This window comes from Salmo trutta, chromosome 3 (genome assembly GCF_901001165.1).
Source record: "Salmo trutta chromosome 3, fSalTru1.1, whole genome shotgun sequence".
In the NCBI taxonomy this organism is placed as follows: domain Eukaryota; kingdom Metazoa; phylum Chordata; class Actinopteri; order Salmoniformes; family Salmonidae; genus Salmo; species Salmo trutta.
This window is the reverse complement of record NC_042959.1, coordinates 58,632,860-58,650,320: the sequence shown is the minus strand read 5'-3', so window position 1 is coordinate 58,650,320 and position 17,461 is coordinate 58,632,860. Positions and strand designations below refer to the sequence as shown.

General features: G+C 46.6%; 1 protein-coding gene across 3 annotated transcripts in view; it reads right to left on the bottom strand.

The window, feature by feature from the left end:
- Window positions 1–235: 235 nt before the first annotated feature.
- The window catches only part of LOC115180983 (zinc finger protein ZFPM2), a 127,090-nt gene continuing 109,864 nt past the window's right edge, over window positions 236–17,461 (bottom strand). For all 3 annotated transcript variants that reach the window (XM_029743105.1, XM_029743096.1, XM_029743089.1), the window contains 3 exons: window positions 5,272–5,478; window positions 4,364–4,588; window positions 236–3,830 (listed from right to left, as the gene is read on the bottom strand). In XM_029743105.1, the coding sequence (XP_029598965.1) occupies window positions 1,273–3,830; window positions 4,364–4,588; window positions 5,272–5,478 (2,990 nt within the window). In that variant the 3' untranslated portion in view covers window positions 236–1,272. The remainder of the gene's footprint in view (window positions 3,831–4,363; window positions 4,589–5,271; window positions 5,479–17,461) is intronic.

Below are 17,461 nucleotides of genomic sequence, written 5' to 3'. Positions count from 1 at the left end.
TAGAATGTAAACGTGACGATGTAAAAGTAATTTCCGATTGAGCCGACATATGCAGCGTTTACCGTGAATGCGGGAACATTGACAGGAACATTGACTTTAAATTTGATTCACGCTGTAAAGCTGAATTTCCGTGATGTGGATTGAACAGAGCACTCTGTCCCTTATATCTAATGTACACATCCACGACACTGGTACTGTGTTGTAGCTTTGAAAGAAAAGACCAAACATCATTGGATTATCCTGAGGATTTAAGTTTAATTATGACACCACATCAAAATAAAAATTATTTCCAACAGTTCTGGAACTTTATTCCATCCATATACATGCATAGCAACAACGTTTTTTTAAGAAACTTTTTTTCTCCCATAATTAGGACATTGGAATGATTATTTTACATCAGTATCCCCCGTCAACCAACCTCCCAACCCAGCTTGTCCATCATCAACAGCAATAAATGTAATTCTTGTACAATTTTTTTCCTCAAATATATGCAGTCCCCCCTCTCATAATACTGCTTTTAGTAATGTTCCCTCATTTACAAAGTATTGCATCGAGAGCAAATTTTAAAAAGGGAGACCAAAGTGTAGTTCAGCAAACAGAAATATGAGTACTATACAAGAATGTTGCCATCCTCCTGAAAACATCCACGTCTGAGTTGAAGAAAAGAGACAGGGACACAGCCACATACGTATGCTAAGCCAAGTGTATGCCAAAACAGAAGATGCAGCTGGATTGTACCTGGTTATCCCACCAAAGGTGGGCTAAGGCCAAGAATCAGAGTCATGAATAGCAAAGCTGCAAATGACATTTAGGCATATACAAAAACTGTTACAGCAAATAAGAATAGACAAGTGCTTCAGTAGCTTTTTTGTGTCTAAAATGCATCTCATTTGTATTCTATCGTTTCATTGAGCCTACATTACAGTGTAAACAATATGTGTGCTACACAAGAATGACTATACAATAACATTACAAACAACTCTGATATAAATTTCATTTGAATTTTAAATTAAGATCACTACTATTAATACTGATTGTAAAATAAATAAATGTGAAAGTGGCACCAATATTACTCTGGATTCATTTTTTCTTTTTTTTCTTTTTTAACCAATGATTTGCAATGTGTTAAAATGATGAAAGAAGAAGCTTCTCTTGATTGTCCACAAGCAGCGTTTAGAACTGCGTGAGTGATGCATTATTCCAGACACGACAGTGTACCCAAACAGAAAAAAGGGGAGTGGGAAGGGACAGGAAAACTAAACAGGAAGTAGTTCATTTCACATGCTCCGCAGCATGTGACGAACAGTAAAACTTCTTATGGGTAATAAAGTTTGATAGGTTGTTGAATTGGATGTCACAGAGGCGGCAGTACTTCCCACTGCCCGGAGCCTGGGATGACCCATTCACACCCTTTGTCACCGTGGGCACCGTCTCCTCTGTTGGAGACTTGGACGCGGGCGACACGTTCTCGTTGGAGTCGGACGGGTTCTCCGCGCCCCACGTTGGTGAGGGGTGGCCGTCTTGCTGCTGGGGATTGTGGGATTGGTTATCCTGGTTGGGTGGGACGGGCCCCGATCCCGAGCGCTCCTCTGGCTTGTGACCGCCGTTGACTATCACCATGCCCCTGTTTTTCGGCAGCAGGGGCAGTGGCTCTTTGCTGGGGAGTGGGCAGCCGTTGGCAGCAGGCTGCTCTCTCACCATCTCTGGTCCCCCTCCATTAGTGCTCTGCTCCTGCTCGCTGCTCACCTCTCTCTCTCCCTGCATGACCAGCCCGCCGGCCACGTAATCGGTCGGCTTTATCCCGAAGTAGGGCGATATTTGCTCGGCACCTTTCATCTTCTTTATTGCGCCGGGATAAAGGCAGTGGGGCAGAAACATGTTCTCGTCTTTAGTCGGGATGAGCTGAGCCTCGCTGAAGGGCTTGAGACCCGGCACTGGGCCCATGTGAGGGGGGAACATTCCACCCCCGTTCTGCACAATCATTTTATCGTTGCCGTTCTTCTCACATTTCCCTGGGCTCTTATCGTAGGCATCATCAGGATTACTGCCTTCACTCTTCACCACGTCTGGGAACATGGTGTCACCACCGTGCTGCTGGGTGGCTGTGGCTGTTGTCACAGGGCAAAAGTTCTGTTTATGCGCTAGGTAGTTCTCCACTTTGTTAAAACTGATCTTGCACACTGTACATTCGTGATAGTCTAACAGTCTTTTGGGGGAGTTGGGCGATGTCTTGTCATTGGGTATTGGCGAGCACTTTTTGCTGAGATCGATGGGTGCGTCCAGCTCCTGCTGGTCCATAGTGGTATTACTGTTGGGGGCCATGATAGACTTGGTGACGGTGAGGGAAGCCTCCAGGTGTTTGGGGACCATCCCTGGGAAGACGTCACAGCGAGGGTGAAAGCGGTCGGCCAGGCTCTCCACCGCCTCCTGGGATGTACAGGGGTTCGCCATAGGAGGGACCCCCAGGAACCCTGGCTGTCCAATGGAGGGTCCTCTCGGGTCCTGGTCTGGGAGACACATCTCGTACATCTTCCTGCGCTTGCGGGTCCTCATGGTCCTCTGCATGGAGGGAACCTTGTTGGCAGACATGCGTTTCATGGGGGGGTCGTGACGCGTAGCACAATAGTACTGCTTGTGGACCATGTAGGTCTCGTGGCGGCTAAAGGTGATATTGCAGGCCGCACAGGAAGTCTGGTTGGGGTCGTTGACGTCAGTCTCCACCAGAGGCGTGTTGGTGGGGCTCTTCCCCTCCACCGCCTGCTGCTTCCCGTTCAGCCTCTCCTCTACGCCGGTCGGGGTGGTGGAGACCTTCTTAACCTGCCCCGGGAGCTCCTTCTCTGGGCCAGGGCCTTTCACTACCCCTCCTGCATTGATCATGTCCAGAACACTCTGAGAGTTGACTGACAAACAGGCCGACTGCATCAGGTGGCTGTCGGTGACCTCAGACGGGTGGCATCCGGTGAGCATACTGACTGAGCTGTGGCCGCTGTTGGGGCTCACGGCCTTGTCTGAGATGCTGGAGAAGTCAGGCGACTTGGTCATGTGCTGCCAACGACTGTTACAGTAGTGCTTTTTGTGGACCAGGTAGTTTTCCAGGTTGTTGAAGGTGATATTGCATTCGAAACACGTGGCCCCTTTGGGGATGAGGGGGCTGTAGATCACTGGAGGGTAGACCGTGTTCCCTCCGTGGCGTAGCCTCCGGTGGACCAGCTCTGACATTTTAGCCAGAATCTCAGAAGCCTGTGGGACGACAGAAATGTCCTGGGAGAAAGCGAACTGGGACAGGAAGGGCCCCATAGGGTAGGTGGGGCCCATGTTGTGCTGAACGGGAGAGGAGGCCAAGCGGGGGCTGGAGGGCTCAGACTTGATCCGGGTGTAGGAGAAGCTGGCCTTACTGCCCGGATGGCCACCGTCCCCCTTCAACCCTGACAGCATGGGCTTTTTCTCAGTCTTCTCCAGCTCACTGTCAGTGGTGGCGTCCTTGCTGAGGGATCCTTTGGGACTCTGGAGGGCTTCCTTCCGGTTGGCCAGCTCGACGCGGGCCGCCGCCTGCTGCAGGGCTTCCTCCGCCCCCCTGGGGGAGTGCTCGCTGTCGCTCTCCCTGTGAAGTTTGCTGCCACCGCCGTGGCCATGGTGGCTGTGTAAGTCCTGATGCTGCAAGAGTTCCCTGTGGTTCTGAAAGCTGATATGGCAGTGATTGCATCTGAAGGCTGCCTGTGACAGGTGAGAGAGGATGTGATGTTGGAATGTAATAAGAGAATCCGCCGTGTAGTTACAGATTGTGCATTTCAAGCTGGTGCCAGGGGGGAGCGTCTCTTCCATTTTGACACCTGTTAGGGAGATAAAAGGACACTATTGAGATTCCTCACATTCCCACTCTGCCTTAATGTTAACTACGGCTACGATCAAAAACTGATGCATTATGCCAAGCTTACTCCCAACCCTCCTGATTTTTGGTTGGGCTGAAAGCTAAACTGTCAACTGCTTAAGCTGACAGGGGGATGTGTATATTTCTGGAGCTAAGAGTAGTAGTTCACTTTTCCAATTATTCTACCTGACTAATGTGAAACTGATATTGTCTTAATGTCAAGCAATACTTTTCATTACAAAACCGAATACTAAAATGACTGAAAAATATTAAAGTTATACTGTTCTGTACTACTCAACGTAATTAAATAATACATAGGATTACCTTTATTGATAAGCACATATCATGTCAACATCACTCAATGGTGAGATACTTACAACTAAATGAAAGCTAAAATAAATCTACATTTCGTCTACTTTACAGTACTTTACTAGTATTACTACAGTAGAAGCTCAACTACTATACTAATAGTACTAGCAGTACATCTCTACTCACCGCTGTGTGTGCTCAGGTGCATTTCCAGGGCCCTGGCGCTGGTGAAGCTCTTGTTGCACTGTGGGAAGGGGCAGATGCTGGGCGTCTGGTGGGGTCCGTTGTCGTTCTCCTCCCCTTGGCTCTCTGGCTCCCTCTGCCTGCCACTGCAGTAGTACATCAGGTGGGCCTGCAGGTTCCTCTCACTGCGGTACCAGATCCCACACGCCTTACATGGGAAGATGTCCTCTGGAGAGAGAGGGTAAAACACAGGGTAGAGCGTCAGGGTACAACTTCAGGATAGAACGTCAGTGTACGTTTCGTGCGCACATAACAACATGCACACGTATGCACGTACAACACACACACACACACACGTTTCTTTCTCTTTATAGCTCTGATTTGATACCCAAAGCCAGGCGAAAACCCTGTAATACCCAAGGCTGTGATAGGACTGTGTTGATACCACTAGGTTGGTGCCCTTTCTCAAGGGCAACTGAAACACTGGACCATCTGCCTGCAGCAGAGCAGCCTCCCTGCCGAGCTGAACCCAGATAGCCCTTATTAAGTAAACAAATGCACTATTTGCATGAAGCTTGTATTTTGCAATTAACAGGTTAGTGGGAGGCTCGCCTGTGTTTATGTGAACCCAAACTGAAGGTCGACAGCTCTTATCTCAACCACTCTTAACACAGACTCATCTGGGTTAATCTACAGCCCATAGACGGATGGACAGACAGACATTTAGGGCTATGTCCAAAACGGCACCCTAGTCCCTATATAGTGCAATACCTTTGTCCAGAGTCTGCACCCTCTTTCCTCTAGTGCATTACTTAAAGTTTTGGCCTAAAGTAGTGAACTACATAGGGAATAGAGTCCATTTCAAACGCATCCCTAAGTGAGACTACAGTACAGAGTGTATTGTAACTCACTGTTGACGATGGCGGTGGGCAGAATGGAGGCCATGGCGGCCTGCTGAGGCAGCAGCTGGATGGTGTCCAGCAGTCTGGCCGGGTACATCCCCTCGCTCAGAGACATGTGGTTGATGGCCTGTAAACGGGAGTCAAAGTCCACGGCGAACGCCACTAGTTCCTCGCCCCCCATGATGTTCTTAGTGGTGGTACACCACAGCTGGCCACCTGGAACAGACAGAAGGGGAACATGCTGAAAAATATATTTTTTATCCTGTGTGGCTCTGTTGGTAGAGCATGGTAGTGTTAGCCTGCGTGACTCTGTTGGTAGAGCATGGTAGTGTTAGCCTGTGTGGCTCTGTTGGTAGAGCATGGTAGTGTTAGCCTGCGTGGCTCTGTTGGTAGAGCATGGTAGTGTTAGCCTGTGTGGCTCTGTTGATAGAGCATGGTAGTGTTAGCCTGTGTGGCTCTGTTGGTAGAGCATGGTAGTGTTAGCCTGTGTGACTCTGTTGGTAGAGCATGGTAGTGTTAGCCTGTGTGGCTCTGTTGGTAGAGCATGGTAGTGTTAGCCTGTGTGGCTCTGTTGGTAGAGCATGGTAGTGTTAGCCTGTGTGACTGTGTTGGTAGAGCATGGTAGTGTTAGCCTGTGTGACTCTGTTGGTAGAGCATGGTAGTGTTAGCCTGTGTGACTCTGTTGGTAGAGCATGGTAGTGTTAGCCTGTTTGACTCTGTTGGTAGAGCATGGTAGTGTTAGCCTGTGTGACTCTGTTGGTAGAGCAAGGTAGTGTTTGCCTGTGTGGCTCTGTTGGTAGAGCATGGTAGTGTTAGCCTGTGTGACTCTGTTGGTAGAGCATGGTAGTGTTAGCCTGTGTGACTCTGTTGGTAGAGCATGGTAGTGTTAGCCTGTGTGACTGTTGGTAGAGCATGGTAGTGTTAGCCTGTGTGACTCTGTTGGTAGAGCATGGTAGTGTTAGCCTGTGTGACTCTGTTGGTAGAGCATGGTAGTGTTAGCCTGTGTGACTCTGTTGGTAGAGCATGGTAGTGTTAGCCTGTGTGGCTCTGTTGGTAGAGCATGGTAGTGTTAGCCTGTGTGACTCTGTTGGTAGAGCATGGTAGTGTTAGCCTGTGTGACTGTGTTGGTAGAGCATGGTAGTGTTAGCCTGTGTGGCTCTGTTGGTAGAGCATGGTAGTGTTAGCCTGCGTGGCTCTGTTGGTAGAGCATGGTAGTGTTAGCCTGTGTGACTGTGTTGGTAGAGCATGGTAGTGTTAGCCTGCGTGGCTCTGTTGGTAGAGCATGGTAGTGTTAGCCTGTGTGACTCTGTTGGTAGAGCATGGTAGTGTTAGCCTGTGTGACTCTGTTGGTTGAGCATGGTAGTGTTAGCCTGTGTGACTGTGTTGGTAGAGCATGGTAGTGTTAGCCTGTGTGGCTCTGTTGGTAGAGCATGGTAGTGTTAGCCTGTGTGACTCTGTTGGTAGAGCATGGTAGTGTTAGCCTGTGTGGCTCTGTTGGTAGAGCATGGTAGTGTTAGCCTGTGTGGCTCTGTTGGTAGAGCATGGTAGTGTTAGCCTGTGTGATTCTGTTGGTAGAGCATGGTAGTGTTAGCCTGTGTGGCTCTGTTGGTAGAGCATGGTAGTGTTAGCCTGTGTGACTGTTGGTAGAGCATGGTAGTGTTAGCCTGTGTGACTGTTGGTAGAGCATGGTAGTGTTAGCCTGTGTGACTGTTGGTAGAGCATGGTAGTGTTAGCCTGTGTGGCTCTGTTGGTAGAGCATGGTAGTGTTAGCCTGTGTGACTCTGTTGGTAGAGCATGGTAGTGTTAGCCTGTGTGACTCTGTTGGTAGAGCATGGTAGTGTTAGCCTGTGTGACTCTGTTGGTAGAGCATGGTAGTGTTAGCCTGTGTGACTGTTGGTAGAGCATGGTAGTGTTAGCCTGTGTGACTCTGTTGGTAGAGCATGGTAGTGTTAGCCTGTGTGACTGTTGGTAGAGCATGGTAGTGTTAGCCTGTGTGACTCTGTTGGTAGAGCATGGTAGTGTTAGCCTGTGTGACTCTGTTGGTAGAGCATGGTAGTGTTAGCCTGTGTGACTGTTGGTAGAGCATGGTAGTGTTAGCCTGTGTGACTCTGTTGGTAGAGCATGGTAGTGTCAGCCTGTGTGACTGTTGGTAGAGCATGGTAGTGTTAGCCTGTGTGACTCTGTTGGTAGAGCATGGTAGTGTTAGCCTGTGTGACTGTGTTGGTAGAGCATGGTAGTGTTAGCCTGTGTGACTGTTAGTAGAGCATGGTAGTGTTAGCCTGTGTGACTCTGTTGGTAGAGCATGGTAGTGTTAGCCTGTGTGACTCTGTTGGTAGAGCATGGTAGTGTTAGCCTGTGTGACTCTGTTGGTAGAGCATGGTAGTATTAGCCTGTGTGACTGTTGGTAGAGCATGGTAGTGTTAGCCTGTGTGACTCTGTTGGTAGACCATGGTAGTGTTAGCCTGTGTGGCTTAGTTGATGGGTTTGATTCCCACTGGGGACAGTATTATATAATATTTTTATTCATGTTTCACCCTGAGTGGTTTGGCTGTACTCCAAACTCTGGAGTTCAGAGGGTATGGAATTCCATCCAGAGGGAAATGTTATAAGGATTTAATAATAATGACTATATAATGACTAAAGTGTAAAATCACAATGTCATACTTTGGTTAAAGTAGCAGTAAGAAATGTCATACTCATTGGGGTAATTTCTAGTAGGTCTATGCATTGGAGCAATACTGTACACTTCAGTAATATAGTAGAACCCTGAAACAGGTCCTCTACACACGATTAGATTTTTGTGTTTAGGGATTAAACATTCCAGTGAAATCTTCTGAACATATTCATTAAGTTAGGATGAGAGAGAGGAAGGGGAGGAAGGGGTAGAGGAAGGTTTTTTAGCTTAGATAATATTTATCTCCTGCACATGACAGGCTTTTCAGCTGCACTTCATTTTCCTTTGAAGAGATTAAGTTTTTAATATGACTATTTACAAAAATCTGTCTGGGGCGATAACAACAAACGATGATACGCTCACGCTAAATGGCAGAATTAGGACATTGTTTCAGAGAAAAGCTGGACAATTAATTAGGGCACTCTGTTAGCTTTCAAAGATGTGCAAACACTCCGACAGAGCAGCGTCAGGATGAGAGAGGACCTGTAATTTGAGTCCAGCTGTTGTGGAAATAAGGGCGTTGCAGAAGAGAGGGGAGAGGTATGAAGGGTAGAACAGAAGACTAACTGCACCCCACTCATAGACCCATCCTCCACACTTTAGAGAGACACTGATTACAAATGTTTACACAAAACGTATAAATCACTCGTTTTAAAGGTCAGTGTAGACAGGGTTAAGGTTTTCAAGTGAGGCTCTCCCAACCCAGGGAGGAAAACTGAAGAATAACTGCTGTAGTTACTGTGAAATTACATGATGGAATGATTGTTATGAAGCCTAACTTCCACACCAATCTGAGGATATATCACTCCTCTCTGGTACACCTTCCACGGCATTCCACCTCCCACCTGACGCTGGTCATAACCTCGCTTCTCCCATTAACACATTTCCCAACCTTTTCATTGCATTTCTGTCAAACAGCACTGGAAATTAAACACTATTATAGAAATGAGTCAGAGGACTGAAGCAAGCTGTAGTAAAATATGCCATCTTTTAAAGTCCCATTTCTGTGTGCAAAGAAAGGTGTGTGTTCGTGTGTGTGTGTGTGTGTGTGTGTGTGTGTGTGTGTGTGTGTGTGTGTGTGTGTGTGTGTGTGTGTGTGTGTGTGTGTGTGTGTGTGTGTGTGTGTGTGTGTGTGTGTATCAGTGTGAGTGGCAGGCAGCAGGCAGCACTAGCTCCTTTAAAGAACAGTGCCTATCTGCTGGCCAATCTCCCGTGATGAGAGACACACTTCAGGTCCCTCCACTTGAGTGCTGGTTTTGATTCTCTCTCACCACACACAGCCTGGAGAGGCCCTTTGAATTTTTATCTCCTAATTAAAGTAACAAAACTCCTCTGCCGTCAGACAGAGTTACCATCAAGGTAGATACTAACTGCCAGCGAGCAGCCACAATGGAGGGGGAAGTGGGGGGCAGATCGTCACTACTCTCCACCAAAAGTTTCAATTGGTAGAGATTCCACTTCTCAGGTTCTCGGTTAATAAAGAGAATGGCGAAAAATACCCCGATACTGAACTCACGACCGACTTGTCTACATTTTCACTGTCTTTGAATACAATTTCAGTTGAAGATGCTTTGAACTACTGCAAGCCTTCTACTGCTAATTGCTAATGATAGTTAGTACTAACCTACAATGCAATTCACAGCGATGTGACTCCTTCAGCCAGCAACACTACAGACACCCATCTGTCATCTGTGAGAATGCTGGGGTGGTGTTCTAAAACACAGAATACTGACTCAGACAGAAGCATTCCTGCCTCAGAGGAGACCTCAACCACCAACCTCAGGTGGAGGCTTAGTCCCAAATGACACCCTATTCCCAATATAGCGCACTATTTTGACCAGAGCTATGGGCCGTGGTCAAAAGTAGTGCTCTAAATGGGGAATAGGGTGGCATTTGGGACATACACATAGATGGAAGGTCAGGAGATCCCCTGAGATCCACTGAGATCCACTGAGATGTTGCTCTCAGGGCATCACTGTACACCACAGTTTTCGCTTCCCAAGCTTGGTCTTGATGGAGAACCAAAGGATTTGTTCTAGGCCAGCACTGACACACACAAATGTGCACCCCTTTGGGTTCCTAAGACAAGGATTGGGAAACACCCCTTACTGTACAGAGAGAGGGGCAGCAAAGGCAAATCATTTTGTGAATAGTTCATGAAAGTTTACCTGCATCATACTGGCCACTTTTTGCCTTTTTTGAAAGTGCACAGCCCACAAGTAAAACTGGGGAAAAGGCAAAAAAAGTAGCAGCTTGTGTGATTTGCACAGAGCTAGCTCTCTGCAATGAGCTGCCTGCCTGGCTTTGTGTAGCGGCCAATGCAGTTGGAATGAACGCTATTGTGCTGAATCCTTCTGCAGAGCACCTGATAAAAGAATAAAGAACTATGACTTATTCTAAAAACAATAGAGGAATTAAGGAGAGACAATAGGCCAGCTGCTTCATTAAAACAATCAAAAAACCGCATCCTGTACCTAGTCCAGATAATTAAAAACACTGCTTTGCTTTCTACATTCCCCCTCCCTCTCTCTCTCTCTCTCTCTCTCCTCTCTCTCTCTCTCTCTCTCTCCCTCTCTCTCTCTCCCTCTCTCCCCCTCTCTCTCTCCTCCCTCTCTCCCCCCCTCTCTCTCTTTCTCCCTCCCCCTCTCTCTCCCCCTCTCTCTCTCCTCCCTCTCTCTCCCCCCTCTCTCTCTCCCCCCCTCTCTCTCCCCCCCTCGCTCTCTCTCTCTCTATCTTCGTCTCTCTCTCTGTCTTCCTCTCTCTCTCTCGCTCTCTCTCCTCCCTCTCAATATAATATTCACCAGCTCTCCATTGGGCCGGCGACTGAGGCTCGGCTGGCTAAATGCCCATTCCTTCTCTTCCACTTTGATGAATGCCGTATTTGAACATATAGTTGAAGATGAACATATGACGGAATTCAAGAAACAAAATGATGAGAGGGAGGGGAAGCATCGTATATGTAAGTACTTTCACTAATCAAACGTGAAAGGATGAATCGTATGGGGAAATAAGGCACATGTACGTCCCTCCTCCCCAACTACAAACCCCAGACATTTCAAAGTCACACATCAGAGGTCATTTTACATTTCTTCAGCTTTAAATTACAATGGATGTACAGTAAAGTAGCCTATACAGCAGGAGTATTCAATTCTTACCCTACAAGGTCCAGAGCCTGCTGGTTTTCTGTTCTACCTGATAATTAATTGGACCCACCTGATATCCAAGATCTAAATCAGTCCCTGATTAGAGGGGAACAATGACAGTTATACATTTACATTCAGCAGACACTCTTATTCAGAGGAATTAGGATTAAGTGCCTTGCTCAAGAGAACATCAACTGATTTTTTTCACCTAGTTGGCTTGGGGATTCAAACCAGCAACCTTTCGATTACTGGCCCAACGCATTTAACCACTAGGCTACCTGCCACCCCTAGTGTAAATGTGAACATGGGCCACCGCGGTGGAGAGGAACAGACAGTATAAGATATTCGAGGTTATGAGGAATGTAATACATTTGCTCCCGCCTGCGCCACACCACTGTCCGTATCTTAATGAAAACACAAACAAATCTCTCCAGCCTTGTTGCAGTGAGAGAGAGAGCTGGGAGGAGACGGCAAAGCAACACAAATAACAGAAGGGTTTGCATAATTAAACTGGCCTGCAGACAGGTATTCAAATGTTTGTGTGTAAACAGCACGACTCTTTAATAGTTTGCTGTAAAATGCATAGTTACGCACATCAGCTCTCCCATCTGTCTACAGCACAGGCCAGGCCCACTGCAGCACAACTACACATTATGGGGCTGAGGGTGGCTTTCAGCAAACATACAGTAACCTTCTGGCAGTAACCACATTGTGTTCTATGGATTTGCAGCACACTTTTGAGACAGGACATTGTAACCATGTGGTCTCTCTCCTTGAGGAGCTCTTTCCAGGAGCTTGATGGTGATTTGCAAACGGCCTGATTATTTCAACCCCTTATCCCATCATCCATCCATCCATCCATCTCTCTCTCTCTCTCTCTTTCTCTCTCTCTTAATTGGGAAGTGATGGTTGTAGAGCCGGAGGGCTCAGTGCTTTTTGTAATTAAAGACCTCTGGTCTTGTCTCCAAATCAGCCCAGACTGTTGTTGGACGGACGGCTAACCAGGGAAAGCCTCCTGGCACCTACAAATATCAAGTAGCTGCCGGCCTGCCATGTTGGTTAACTAGTTCGGGGTTTAAATGTTCTGTTAACCTAGACTGTGTTAGCCCGTTGAGCTAAAGCCTAGAAATTATCTCAGGAAGCTAACGCAACTCTTCAGGTTTCAGTCAAGGCTATTAATCACACAAGTATGGTTCACTAAACTATAAACATAAATCATATTCAGTGCAACGTCTACCTTATTAATATATGTAACAGAAGACAATTCTCATACTAACAACAGCCTATACCTACAGAAAAACTAAACAAACTCCTCTGCTCATGAATAACAGCAAATATTGAGAGTGTTTCTGAACAGACAGGATGGTGATATGGCAGCAGGCTGTCAAACCATCAGGTTAAGACAACAGCCAGAGAGCAGCACAGACAGGCCGAGAGAAAGCTGAGTGAGACTTCCCATGGCAGAGTGAATATGAAAAGTCACTAATCGGTCAAACAATCCTATTGTTACAGGGTGTGGTGTGGAATAAACTGCAGTTAGCGGACTATAACATTATAACATAGATTTGAATCTTCTTATTCCCTGTTCACTTACCTCCGCCTGCCATTCTGATGATATTATTCTGGCCACCACTAGAAGGCGCTCTTCTCATGCTAAAACGCAGCTCCGCACCCACCACAGAACGCATGATATCGTGTTGATGCATAGACAGACACCCGAAACACGGCAGCATGTCAGACTGACAGACTCCGTCCATACGTTCAAGAAGGTATAGAATGTGAAGCACTCTTATGACCTTCATTTACTCTGTTTCTACAGTGAAAACAAGTTGTTCTGAGGCAATGTATATGATGAGGTTATTCATCATATATCTAAGGTATTATGACGGTTGTCGATCTGTTGTACCCGTCATCACGTTTGTGAAAATACTAATAGCCTAGAAGTCCATTTTGTGCAGCAAATACACATTGTTTGAGGCATAAAATAATGTCTTCTATTGACAAGACCACTCGTTTAAAAAATAATAGTTGAATAAATAATAAATATAGAAATATATAACACTACAGTGTACAGACTCATTTTAACATCAAGTGTTTTGCAGATGATAGCCAACACTGAAAGCTCGTGGATGGCCTTGAGCAAATGGCACAGGGGTCAGAGTCCACAAATGAAGAGTGTCATACAGAATCCCACTGGTACACATTCATACCAGCTACAAATACACTAAACTACAACACATCTCAGAAGAATCATATTATTTCATTTAACAGATATTCAATATCGTCATTCTGAGCTCTGGAACAAAGAAAATCTGTTTCAAAATTCCTCGTTTTCGGCAATGATCTGATGGAGTGGATGATTTTGCACAGTGTAGAAATGAGATGCTTCCTTTTATAATTAAATGATATTTCTTTAGCAAATCTCTGGAGACGCATGAATCTGTTTCATTGCACAGTGAAAATGATATTGGCAAGTGCCTGTTTGTCTGGTAATATCACTGAGAGAGAGAACGAGAAAGAGAAAGCGAGAGAGAGAGGCTGATAGAGACAGACAGAGAGAGAGAGAAGTAAAGGGACAGAGAGAGAAAGAGGGACAGAGAGAGAGAGAGAGAGAGAGAGAGAGAGAGAGAGAGAGAGAGAGAGAGAGAGAGAGAGAGAGAGATCTAAATGTGAATGAATATGCCAAGTTTTTATAGGTCTATTAGAACTGAGAAATGATGAGGGAATTGAAAAGATGTTAAATGCTACATTTCTTTGATTACAATTGATATAAAAAATAGTATTTATTGAAATGAATTGGTGCAGTGAGATATAAACTATATAAATTGTTATATATATCAAAATTATAAATGACAAATATGTGAGCCAAATATGATAAGAGACTGCTGTGAAATGTATTTTAAAAATGTAGTGAATATAACAATCTCAAAATGACACAAACAAACACTTTCTGTAATTCTGATAATACATGATCAGAAATGTATAGTTGAATAGTTTTTCTGATCACTACACTACGAACACTAACTCGGCACACATTTCAAAATGACTTTTACATTCTCATGGGTGTCACTTTTATATTCTATTTCTAGGTAATAACATTACAAATTCCATGAAATAATGCTAAAACCCTTACGGACTTAGGCTAAATGTTCTAACCAGCACATTTAAAGTGTGGTGCACAACGAGGACCACTTTTGGAAAGGGTTTTAATTAAAACTTTAAAGGGCTATCCTCTGGGTTCACATTGTACATTTTGTTTTAATGTCATTTACCAAAATATTATTATATTTTTAATCCACCCTTGTCCTCTAGGATTCCCAGGTCTAACTGTGCTGTGTTCTCTCCTCTTCCCGGGCCGGGTCCTGGTTGTGGCCAGGCGACATGTGTTTACTGGGGCCCTGCTGGGGAGCAGGGTGGCGCTGGGGGCCTGGCTCTCTGTCCTGACCAGGCTATGTGTTAATGGGACGTGGAGGTCCCTGTGACAGGCCGCTGCTGTGTTGAGCACCACCACCAACACCACCACCACCCGGGCAGAGCCAACTAAGCAAAGCTGTCCCAGATCCCCAGCTGTGGCCCGGTGGCCCACGTCCCCCTTCCGATCATGCTACTCGGGGAGGGAGCAGGGGAGCAGGTGAGCGGCGGAGCTCCAAAGGGAGGGCCAGGGACAGCGCCTCAGTAGCTTCTCCAACATGGCTCTGTCCCCGCGCCACCACGCACCACATGGCCTGCCTGGTACATGGATGCCAGCCCTAATGCAAATGCCCTAACGCCGTTTAAAATGGGCCACTCTCCTTTTTGGAAAGGTCTATTTGGGCCTTCTGGCGATGAGAGGGGGAGATGAGAGATGCACCTGCCTAGGCTATCAACCATTTTGGAATGTTGGGACATATTTTATCTGATCTGGGTGAGAATGGAACCGGAATTTTCAAAGTTGTGGCCTACATTAACTTGATGAGCAAACTAACATATACTGTCTGCTGCAAAGGTTTCTGTGCAACCTCCTCTGAAAGAAAAACAGAGTGGGATTGTGCCTGCTGTTGTTCACAGAGCCCAGCAACAGACAGAAAGACAGACAGTGAACACAGACAGAATGAGAACAGCAACACGGCAGCGCAGCCTCCTGAGTCCAGACGCCCACCACCAGAACAGCCACCGTAGCTCCCTCCATCCCACTCTAACATGCCCTCTGCCTCTGCACCCCTGTAATTCTACATATTGCTTAAACTACACGCTAATTACATTTTCTGTCAGTTTTCAGGAGAAATAAATAATCTGTAGCTAAAAGGCGTAATTGCGTTTGTCACATTGTGGTCTCGGTGGCTGGTGCGATGGGCCCTTCCTCGTTGCCATTCTGTCGTCCTGGCAAGGCCCCTCACTGCCCCAGGTATCGCCACGCAGCCATCTGGAGCCGACATCTGTCCCTCTATTGATCACAAGGGTTTAGCACTTGATCAAACAGACTGCGACAGGATATTGCTCTTTTCCCCACAGAAAAGGCCAATCGCTTGCGTGAGGGTAATAGAGTGGAACTGAGATACGCCACCAGCATGGCGGGCAGGCAGGCGGGCAGGCAGGCAGGCAGGCGGGCGGGCAGGCAGGCGGGCAGGCAGGCGGGCGGGCAGGCAGGCGGGCAGGCAGGCGGGCAGGCAGGCAGGCGGGCAGGCAGGCAGGCAGGCGGACGGGCAGGCAGGCAGGCGGGCAGGCAGGCGGGCAGGCAGGCAGGCGGGCAGGCAGGCAGGCAGGCAGGCAGGCGGGCAGGCAGGCGGGCAGGCGGGCGGGCAGGCAGGCGGGCAGGCAGGCGGGCAGGCAGGCGGGCGGGCAGGCGGGCAGGCAGGCAGGCAGGCGGGCGGGCAGGCAGGCAGGCGGGCGGGCAGGCAGGCAGCAGCGGTAGTGGCAGGGATGGCAGGAGTGAGGTGGTTGTGCCACTACTGTCCAATGCCAGTTTGAGCCAATAGACCAGCCACACTCTCTCTCTCACTCTCCCTGCTGCTGCTGCTGCTGCTGCTTCTGCTGCTGTTTCAACAAAACACTCCATTTTAAAGTGTGAGAATAACTCAAGCTCTGAAGCTAAATTAAAACTATATTAGCCACAATTTTCCACTTCAATATATTCCACTTCTTTCCTCTCCTCTCTGAAAAGTGTGAGATGTTACGAATCGTTTTAATTTTCAAGTGTTTGTTGAAAAGACTAAAATGAAAAGCGACGGGCTCTGATAATAACAACCGGGTCTTTGAACCTGATGAGAATCAGTACATCACTTTCAAGCTGCATACAGGTACTCTGTCTGTGAGACAACACCTTTTTGAAACTTTGAGGAAAGATGGATGCTAGAACAATATGCTCCTACTGTACATGAAAACGCACCAGACCATGTGTGATTACTTTAGTTCCACCTGCAGAACTATGTGAAATAATAAAGCATTGAAACTACCAGTATTTAAATACACTATCTACATTCGACAGAAATAAAAAGGAATCCTTGCAAATACGGTTTGAAAAAATACACTGAATTTGGAACACATTAAATGAAATCATTTTTCTATATTAGATTCCAACCTAGAAAATACCAGTTCACAATTACAAAAACATAGGACAACAACTGCATCACTTTAGAACAACAATATAGAAGCCCATGTTAAGATGTCATCTTTTATGCTATTTCATTTAATGGTATGTCATTGGACAGAGGATACTGTAGTTCCTTAGGTATAATGCTTTTTAACTTGTTAACCTTTATAAAGTCCTTATAATGCTTATAATATGATATTATAATATAATGCTTATAATATGTTATGTCTCTCTACATTTTCAACTGACTCTTCTCCAGCTCCCCTATATCCCACTGCAGTTAAAACAAACAGACTTGCGCCTGAGGTGACCATGCTGTAGCCTGCAGTATGAAGCCTAGTAGTCTGTACAGGCTGTGGATGGAACCTAAAATAGCTCTTACGGATCAGGCATGCTTGCAAAGCACTACTCTCTAGCTAGCTAACATCATGTTTAGCAAGTATGGACAATTTGATAGGATGTGAAGGTGACATTTATTTCAATATTGTGGCAATATTGGGATTGTTCCTTCCTGTGAAGAGAGATATGATTCCCCTTGCCTACAGTGCTGGGATTGTCCTTTGGAAAAAATGATGCAAATTTGGGGATGAGGGCAACTAATTCCTTCTCTCCACCTCTGTCTCTCCTCCTCCCTCCCCCCTTACCCCCCAATCCTCCCCCGACATGAGATTTCTGATTAATCGTGTGACCGCCCCTTCGTTTTGCATTTTACACAATCTCACAGCGCCACAGCGAGATGTGTGAGGTGTTTCGCCACTTTTGGCAAGCTGAAAAGCTGTAGCCCAAGGAAGAACAAGTCAGTGGAAAGTATGA